The sequence below is a fragment of the Oryzias melastigma genome, linkage group LG20 (genome assembly GCF_002922805.2).
Source record: "Oryzias melastigma strain HK-1 linkage group LG20, ASM292280v2, whole genome shotgun sequence".
Taxonomy (NCBI): Eukaryota; Metazoa; Chordata; class Actinopteri; order Beloniformes; family Adrianichthyidae; genus Oryzias; species Oryzias melastigma.
Window position 1 is genome coordinate 14,702,100 of NC_050531.1, and position 10,162 is coordinate 14,712,261.

The following is a 10,162-nucleotide window of genomic DNA, read 5'->3' on the forward strand; positions in this document are numbered from 1 at the left end:
TGTGGTCCTCAAACCACATTTCTATCAAACCCTAAATGCGTCTTAAGATTCTGTCTATAGTAATTATGAACAGCAACTGTGACAAAGAGCTTCGTGCTCTGGGAAAAGGTTTGAGTTACTGCTGGCAATATGAACCCAACTCCTGCTCTGGTATTATTAGGGAACAATAAGTTCCGAAAACCTTTCCCCAAGAACCCCGATAGAGACGAGATCAAAAGATTTCTCCACTAAGTTCATGTGGATTGGATGGAAGAAATCCCATCAATCTATCATCCTGTGTAAGGTGTGGAACTGATCTACCATTCCATGACCCAGACGAAAACACTTCAATGTGCTTAGAAGAATTCGAGTATTTTGGGGGAAATGTAATAAATCAAGAATAGTTTAAATTAAAACTAACAGGAAATATATGCACTACGTTTACATAAAGTACTGGTTATTCTCTGAGTATGCAAAGTCACAACGGTATAAAAGGCATTTTTTTTTTTTTGCTTTTAAATCAAGTTTAACAGGCCAAAAACAGAGTAGAGATTGTTTGTAAATAAATAAATAATGTATTGGCTGTTTCTAATTAAATTTGGAAAGAAAATGTTTTACTGAAAAAAGTACAATATAGTGAAACAAGTGCTAAAAGCACATGGCAGGTATATGCATTTGTGGCTGTGGCTTTCTTTTTGAATTGGGTTTGCTAGTTTCAGTCAGGTTTCAATGGAACTGCTACAGCAGATGATTGATGGAAATGTAATCCAATCAAATCCAAACAAAGCTATTCGCGAACCGGAATGTCCTGCTCGATCATCCAATAAGAACTTGTCATGCACAAAATGGGTTGGTCTAAGAGCCCACATTGACCAATAGAATTTGGCGTCTTACGCCTGCAGTGATACATGACTCCGCCTCTGGCTTCCATTTCTGAACTGGGGAGACGGCGCCGCTCTAGCTTATAGTCCTCGCTTTTTATATACACACTTAGGTAAAACTACGTTCTTTATTGTATTTTTGGACTTTTCTAGAGGTAGCGAGAGGAGTGTGCTTTTTTATTTAATTTGGCGCCCTACGCTGTCTGAGTTGTGACTAGATCTTAAGCTACAATTTTTTTATTATCCCTTTTAACTTTACTCAGCGGCGCTTTCCGCCGTTTTTTTTTTCGGTTTTCTTTTCGCCGCCCCGCTCACTACCCCCTTGCGTGTGAGTAGGGGCCTGCAACGTTGGTTTAGCCACGAGGCACGTCTGTACAGTACAAACAGAACGATGGCGGAGTTCGGTAACGGTCTGGCGGATGAATCTTTACTAGATTCGGACTCCGGACATCCCGAGCTGGAGGACCCGGGTGTCGGCGACGAGGAACCCGGTTTAGAAGAAGGAGAGGCCGCTATTGAAGACCCGGTAAGTGAAGGGCATTGTTTCAACGAGGAGACCACCAACCCACGTTAGCATATCTTCAGAGTGGAAAAATCACGAGTTGACGCTAACACCAGGTTTTTTTCTCAACTCCCTCACATTTCTTGAGTCACATGCCGTGGACGTGTCTGTTACCGCCAGGTCGGCATAAACCGCCATTGTGGTTCACGCAGTGCAGCAGACTTGGGTGGTGACATGCGTGGTGTCCGCTGCCATCTTGGCGCAACAGCGACGCCAGTTTCTCTGCGCTAGAGAGCGGTTGAGGGGGGAGAGGAGGAAGAAGGGGGGGTTTCCTCGTCGCGCAAAGGAAGAAAAAAAGGGGGAAAAATGCGAGACGGATATTCAAGAGAGCGTTAGGGGCGAGCTTTGGACAGGCCGCCGCCATTAACAGCTGCTGTTTGAATCTACCTCCCCCTCTTTTTTTTTTTTTTTAAAAAAAAGAAGGCGACCGCTGACGGTAACGTTGTGTTTTATTGTCTTTACAATTGCCCGCTAGCCCCCTGCTGCAGCTCGAGCGCCGGCGCGTGCCCCTGCAAATGACCTAGCAGTAGCAAGCTAGCGTTAGCATTTTCAGTGCAGGACCTAAATGGACCGGCCAAAGCTGGCAGCCGCCATCGCCGGTCACGGGATAAACTGCGGCACTTGCACTGCTGCATCGTAACCATTGATAAACCCGGTGCTCCATTCATTTTAGCATCGCGATTTTATAATGACTATCAAGCTAGCAGCAGTCGGTACGGCTATATGGGCGGAGATCGTTCACTTGACCCCCCATTTTCTCCGTTCATTTTAGGGGAAATGCACGACGGGGTTTATGCACACTTGTGTGGCTTTTGAGAAATGCACAACGTGTTTTGATCGTGCGTAATTCTAGGCATCGCACGTGCAGGTGCGGTCGTCGGGTGAGGAGAGCGCGTGTTCCAACGCAGAAGATCGAGTCTGCGGTATTTGCGGGGCTGGGTTTGCATCCTCGCTGTTATCCTAGAGCGGGGAGGAGGAGGGAGGGGAGGGAAAGAGCTGCTCTTAATATGCGACAAAAGAGTCGTGGTTTGTGAGCGAAATTACTGATTTTAAATGCCCTTGAATTATGATTTTTATCTCTTCAGTTGTCATAATGAATGAAAGCAACCCTAAAAAGCAACATTTAAGCTCTTCTCACTCCCAATATTATTTGATGCTGCACACTGCTGTGTCTTGGTATTGCTCTGTGGCTTAAAAATAAAATGACATAGTTTGTGTGGCTGCTCTGAAGTACACTTGGGGCTGTCATTGTACCATTTATAGCTGAAGGAATAGCCCTGGGTTAAACTGGGATAACTCCTGCTGCACTGCACCACCAGACAAGAGGGACTGCTTATTTAGAGGGCACAATCATGTCACACCTAGAATTTATTTCATACAAATATGAATAAATACTATTCAGACGATAAACGTTTGCATGATTTTTCATTTAAAGTCTAAAATGAACAGCATTTTTTCCACGACTAATTTAAAGACCTGCTCTAATTACATGTTTTTTTTAGCATGTTCTTGTGGCAGCCTTAAAAAAATTAAGCTCAAAACCGCATTTCTGTGTATTTCTCTATTCAAATCAATGTGAACCAGGGGCACACACACAAAAAGCTGTTTGAAAAAATAGTATTTGTGATGTAGAAAATATGTAGGGTGGGACATAAGCGCCCTGCTTTGCGCAATTCTGATGCATCCACATGCAGACAAATTGATTCAAGACTACTCCACAACAGTGATCCCACCCACAACTGAATTTCTAATGAGTTCCTGCTGCTCTGCAGAAACCATGTCCTAAAACAAACGACAGATTTTTTATTTTTACTAAAAACTGCATAATCGTAATTAAAAGATCACTGGGAAAGCCTCTAGAAGAGATCAAAACTTGATTGGAGTGGGACTTTAAAATGGAATTTGATTAAATGCTTGATATGATTGTAACATGACAATTGTTTTTAAACAAACTTATTTAACATGCTTTCCAGTTAAACTAATTAAGTTTGGACATCAGCTGTTCATATATAACCCTCTGCAGCCACTCAACGTTGAAACTATAAGATAATAAGGGGGGAAATCACTATCATGATTCATGGCCACCTAGTGCTAATACCTGGAGACGCTGCATTCCACCTCCAGGAAGAACAGAGGGTCAGGGTAGATGGAGTAGAAGCAGATCGCATGAGATTGGAGGTTCTTGGGGTAGTTTTGTTTGTCTCAATGTTTTCCAGTGAGCTATGTGGCCTACTGGTGTTTAAATGTGGACTAGGTCCCTGATGATTACTGCTAAAGTTTTCCACACTTAATAGTCAGAGACGAGGAGTTGCTGTAGTATAGGTATTTTCTATGCACCTATTTGTATATATATGATATACATTTTATTATAAGGTCACACTTTTGCTCAGAATTGTAAATTAGTGGCCTCTTTGTACATGTTACAATGAGGTAACATAAGTTATTTTGGCATTAGAGGTATATTATTTTGAAAATAGAAATGGTAAAATATATAGCAATTCATTTACAACACTAGATATATATATATATATATATATATATATATATTTAATGTTCAAACATTGGTGTAGTTAGTAAAATCGAACAGTATTGCTGCAAAGTGACACAGAAAACAAGGTGGTTAAATAAATACACAAAAACTGAAAGAAGACATTTTTAATGTTTGTCAGTCTTTTTATATATATTTTTTCTTCTCTCTTCTTTAATGTTTTTTCTCTCTGAGGCTCAAAATTATGAATAGTGTACACCAACTATATTTATACTTTATCCAAAACTAAACTTGTTAGATGAAAACATTGTCAGTAGATAACACTAGCCTAAGTATTCTATAATTGGAATTAAATTGGTTCATCACAGGATCAAATCTGTCAGGTTTGTGAATCACATTTTTCACACAGATTTGTTTGGGCTGCTGCTCAGTTAACCTCATATTGACTCAAAAGCTTCACTGTAACCTGTGTTTTGTTTGCAGGAGCTGGAGGCGATTAAAGCACGGGTTCGAGAGATGGAGGAAGAGGCAGAGAAGCTGAAGGAACTACAGAACGAAGTGGAGAAACAGATGAATCTCAGCCCCCCACCAGGTACAGGGCATAATATCTGGAGTTTTAAAATGGCTTTCGGCTTGCTGCAAGTTTTTGAACTAATCAATGTGATGTAAAACACGGTCTGTCAAAAATATGTATTTATCCCTTAGATTTTTATTTTTTTTATCACAAACTTGGAAACTGTAAATCTGATAGTTTGACCAAGAGATGGATGATGTAAGAAGTTAACACCAGTGTTGACCAAAAATAATCAAACGTTTTCTTCCAAACGAACAAACAGAGGTGTGGATATCTCAGATCGGTGATAATTCTTGGATCACGAGTTTTAACACAAGAATGGTCAGAAATGCTATTAGTTTGGACGATAATTGTTTCTCATCTTTGCCACCTATGATGATACAGAAGTAGCTTTTTCTGTTTTGTACAGACATTTTTAGAAGATGGAAACTGTTTAGGTTTAATAGGATGATTCGAACTGTAGCTTCTAATTTGGTTTAGAGCAATACATTAAATGAGAAGAAAGTTAAGATTTCTAAACATATCCTATTCTCTAAATATTTTTTCTAATATTTTTGTGTGTACACAATTAAGCATGGGAGCTAATCTTCATTATAAAAATGTTCTTTCAGGTTTTATTTCTTCTAATATTCATCAATCAACTCTAGCTTTCTTCCTATTGTCTTCTATGCACATTCCAGGCAAAAATGTTCTGCTTTTTATTTTATTTGAGAGAGATATTGACAAAAAATTAAATGCAATATGTGCTTCAGAGTATTATCCTGTTTTTTTAACCCTCTTTTTTAAATGATAGTTTAAAGTAAATGCAGCCAATCACTCTTAATGCAAGTACAGAAAAGAAAAACGATAAGACTTGGGATTTAAAAAAAAAAAGTATTAATCAAATTGATCTTTTTTCTAGTTGAAATGCTTAAAACAGACCCTGCTGCTCTGTCTTTCTCTTGGAGGGAAATTATCCTGTTCTCCAGAACTACAACCAACATGCACGTTTGTGTTGCTTTCTCTCCTGCCCATCAGCGGCCTGGAGTCTGGTAATCCAGCCTTAGTCAGCACAGTTTGACCACAACTTTGAGTGTTCTAAAAACATACGCCATAAAATGGAAATGCCATAAATCAGCATAGAATTAAAGATGCGAAGTTACAGAGTAGGGCTCATGGGAATGTGGCTGTGGTGAAAGTCCTTAAGCCAGCAGCTCGTCTCAGCCTTCTCCACGCTTATCAAAGTCCTAAAATGATCTCAACAATATATTTTTGCATGGTAAAACAAGCTATTTTTGGAAATCCAGCAATCTTCTTATCGGGAACTTTAAATTTTTATTGTCCTTTTGTTTTTGTAGTTGGTCCTGTCATCATGTCCATCGAGGAAAAGATGGAGGCGGACGGCAGATCTATTTATGTTGGCAATGTAAGTCCTTTCAGCTTCGTTGTCTTTGCATAAAATAAAAACTTTGGGTCACACAAACTTGAGCCATGCGTTTTGTTGTTGTTAGTATAACTGCAAGCTTAGAGTTTACTCTTTTGTTAAGCTGGCCTTAAGCAGGTATTCTGCTGTACAGTCACGAGATCCTAAACCACTAACATGATACTGTAATGTGCTGGATGTAACACAAGAGTGATGGTTTATCCTTATGTTTCCAGAATTGACTTTTTTTTCTGCATATTTCTTTAGGTGGACTATGGTGCCACAGCAGAAGAACTTGAGGCACATTTCCATGGCTGCGGTTCAGTAAACAGAGTCACCATCCTATGTGACAAGTACACAGGGCATCCCAAAGGGTATTAAACAATATTAGTACACTATTTTAAGGCACTATATGGGGGTGGATAGTATTAAGATGAAAAACAATTCCCTTTTGAAGCAGTAGATAATCCAGATAAATAAGTTTGACCTTTTATTAGAGCTTTAAGGCATGCCTGTAAACAGGAATATTGCTCTGTTCTGCAGGTTTGCTTATATTGAGTTTGCAGACAAAGAATCTGTTAGGACAGCCATGGCCTTGGATGAGTCCCTTTTCAGAGGAAGGCAGATAAAGGTAAGAAGTCTCAGCAATTATCAATCCTGCTGAAATAAACAGACAGTGTTTTAGAAATGCATCTTAAAGTGGATTTGCAGTACTCCAAATAAGAAGAACCTAAAGGTGATGGAAATGAACGTTTTACCTTTTCCTTTTAGGTGGGAGCCAAGAGAACAAACAGACCAGGCATCAGCACCACAGACCGCGGTTTCCCACGGGCTCGGTTCAGGTCACGGGGAGGCAGTTTTTCCTCACGTGCACGCTACTACAGTGGATACACCCCCCCCAGAGGCAGAGGACGGGCCTTCAGGTGAGCAGAGGCGACTCATTTATCAGGACATGTCACCCCACGCCATCTGCACCCAGGGGAGGGGGCAGTAACTGTAGTCAGTCAGTTTTACTCTAAACATGGAGGTGAATTAAAACAAAAATAAGGTGTAGATGTAGCTTGAAAAGGAAAAAAGAACTACAACTAATCATTTAGTACTTTTCCTTTCTTATGAACTGGTAATCCCTAATTAGCCTCTTTTACAGCAATGGGGGTGAAGGGAGTAAATAGGAAAAAAAAAGGAGATAAAATGCAGATTAATCTGATTAAAAATAGTTCGTTTTACTGCTTTTTTGTATTTTTTTTTCTTATACCAAAATATTTGATAACATTAACTTAATTAACTTTATCCTATTTGTTTCACTGCAAAACTTCAGGAAACCGTTAATCAATTTGACTTGATAGAAGGTAAACAAATGAAAATCAAACTACTTTGCTAAGACAGAATTGATCAAAGAGGTCCTAATTTGGCTGTAAAGGAATTTAAACAAAGAATAAAGAGATCTTAGCTTTGATTTTCAATGTACCTTCAGGTGTTTTGTCTTTTTTCAGTAAACCTCATAAGTTAACTAATTTGTTAAAAAATTGTTGACTTTTTGCTGTTTGTAGTAGGACAGTAAACTTTTTCCTAACAAATAAGAATACAAGTTTTTATTATAGTTTGAATATAGTAAAGAAGGTAAGTGGAGGGAGAAGAAGTCATTTTTTTAATCGTATTTATCCAAATGCACGTCTTAAAGTGGTTTTTAGATTGAAATTAGTACTTTACCCAAGAGGAAAAAAAGGGTGGTAGTCCTGTGGTGCATTATGGTTCTTTGGGCTCTGTTTTCTCAGCATCACATTCATACAACACACATATTGAACTGAGAACCTCACTGCATGCTTTATCACATTCAACCATTGCAGTGGAGGCAAACATTTGGCGCACATCAGATATTGTTTTTCCCCCCAGCCTGCATGTGCCTGCAAATCGAGGCGGAGCTTTCCTTTGTGTTGATGCTAAACCTGCCTGTGCCAGTGTAGTGGTACCAGAGATGAGCCTGCACCCTTCATCCTTCTTTCAGTGTTCTAACAAGACCTGCTTCCTGTGGTTCCTGTAGCTGCAGTCACCTGACAGTAGCATCTATCGCTCCTAGTTGTTGGGTTTTGAGTTACCGGTACAAGTTTAGACACTACTGTACATTGTGAAAACATCGAGATTGTGAAAAAGCCTGCAGGAGTTTGAAGTGTTCTCTGGAGGTCCTCTGCATCACTTGAGAGCTTTGGGGTCATTGCTGTCATTCCATGACTGAAATCCTGTTCAGAATCAACCTGAACAATTTAAATCTCTTCATTTGAATATTGTTAAGGACACAAATGCTCAGATTTTCCAATTTTATGTATGTTATTTTTCTACATTCATAATAACTTCTCTATTTCTGTCACAGCTGGATGTTTCATTGATATTTAGAAAAAAACTTGGCATCACAGTTTTGATTTTTGTGGCTGAATTGTTCTGATGTAGCTATCAGTGTTCTGTTTCATTCATTTTTGCTGGTGGCATAATAATACGATGAATCACCAATGTCCTAATCTCCTCAAGGTCAGTATCTGATAGCGTTTGCAGAGGAAAGGGGAGTCTGTGACACTGGAAGAAAGAGACATGTTAGCTTACTAGATTACTGATATAGGAAGCTAATATGCAAAGTAACATAACTTGGGCTCCAAAGCTACTCTAAAGTAATGCAAATGACATTGACTGTAAGTTTTTTTTTTCCCCGTTTTAGTTTTAGAAAATTTAATTAGAAAATACAAATTTGTTTTTATTTATTTATAACTTTTACCAATCTAACTCGCTTCATTTGCACCAACAATTTTGCAGTGTTTGCAACAGTCTGTTAATCTGCATAGAATTCACCCACAGAGACACTGCATGCAGAGCTTTTTCAGTTGAATTGACCCTGATGACTTCTTGGAGAGGAGCAGTCTCGTTGCTACATCAGGAATTCATCACTAGTCTATGTAGGACTGCACTGCTGCTGCTGGACAGAACTGGGTTAAAATTGAGTCCACATTTCACTGCTGTCTCATCCTCTTGAAAATCCTCAAATCTTTCTGCAGATTTGGGAACGTTTCAATGTTTTCTGTAATTCTTTTTTTATATGAAACAATGGGGTGTGACAGTTCATTTTAACAATACAATTCAAGTTATAATTTAATGTTGACGATCCGATGCACTGACTTAAACTTGATCATCTTTAGCCAAAAATTCAACCAGTGTGACGTAGACATAAATATCAGGTACTGAACAGTGCAGGTGAAGATAAGTGTTGATCAAATGTGTCCAAATTATATTTTCCAATATTGATATATTCGATATATATCATTTTGAAACAATTTTATATCTGCATGTCAATTTGATGAACAACTTGCTTCAATCAATCTGGTTGGATTGTAGGAATATAACCAAGTTGATAACTGTTACACCCCTAAAAAACAAAAAAGCTTTAAAGTTAAACTCTTCATTTTAATGGATCATCACATCCATCTCTGACGTTTCCCAAGTCTGAAAGCAAAGATGGGGAAATGAGCTGGTAGAAGAGTCAACTTTGTTCTTTTTTTGTGTAATGTTTCCTTGCATGAATGCGACGCACAGCGCCTCCATCTTTGAATTCCGCTCCAGCTTTCACTCCCAGAAACGAGGTTTCATTACTGCAGCCTGACCTCAGCATCTCGTTGGGACGGCGGCGTCCACTGTGACCTTTTTGTGTTGCCACTGAGTGATCCACGTGTGTGTGTTTGTGTGTTGACAGAAGCTGTCTTTATTTGATTTATCTTTTTTCCCCCTTAATTCTGACTGTGTGTGAGTCCAGTTTTACATCTGTGTGTTGGTTTTCTTGGGGGGTGGTGTGCATGTGTGGTGCTGTTTGTCCTCAAGGTCTTCTTCCACAGTGACCCCCCCCAGAGGCGGCTCTCACACTGACACAGAGAGAGAGAGAGAAAGAGGGAGGGTGCCTTTGCTGTCCCCTCACATCCACACACACACTAATCTGTCGATCTGAAACTTAAACACTTTCCTCTCTGAAAAGCTGCTTTCAGCTTCTTTAACCGCTTTAGTACTATTTTTCTACATTGGTTTGTTCAAAAAAAAAAAAAAAGCAATAATCACAAGAGAACTGTTTCTGCTTTTGATATATCCACCTACTTTGTCCCTATTCAGATTACTCCCGGGATTAAATTCAACCCCTTCCCTCAAGTCACACCCCTCCACATTTAGAGATTATATCACACCAGGAAATTGGTGTCTATATTTAAGCCAAACAGAAAAAAACTCACCCTCTTTTTCTCTCTCTTTT

General features: G+C 39.3%; 1 protein-coding gene across 2 annotated transcripts in view; it reads left to right on the plus strand.

Moving 5' to 3' along the window:
- The first annotated feature begins 336 nt into the window (after positions 1-336).
- The window catches only part of pabpn1 (poly(A) binding protein, nuclear 1), an 11,373-nt gene continuing 1,547 nt past the window's right edge, over positions 337-10,162 (plus strand). The window contains exons 1-6 of one of the 2 annotated variants that reach the window (XM_024280689.2): positions 337-1,386; positions 4,394-4,502; positions 5,822-5,889; positions 6,154-6,260; positions 6,430-6,517; positions 6,658-6,809. In XM_024280689.2, coding sequence (XP_024136457.1) covers positions 1,252-1,386; positions 4,394-4,502; positions 5,822-5,889; positions 6,154-6,260; positions 6,430-6,517; positions 6,658-6,809 — 659 coding nt within the window. In that variant the 5' untranslated portion in view covers positions 337-1,251. Of the gene's footprint in view, positions 1,387-1,659; positions 1,859-4,393; positions 4,503-5,821; positions 5,890-6,153; positions 6,261-6,429; positions 6,518-6,657; positions 6,810-10,162 lie in introns of those variants that run through there. The other variant, XM_024280690.2, reaches the window with a different exon arrangement.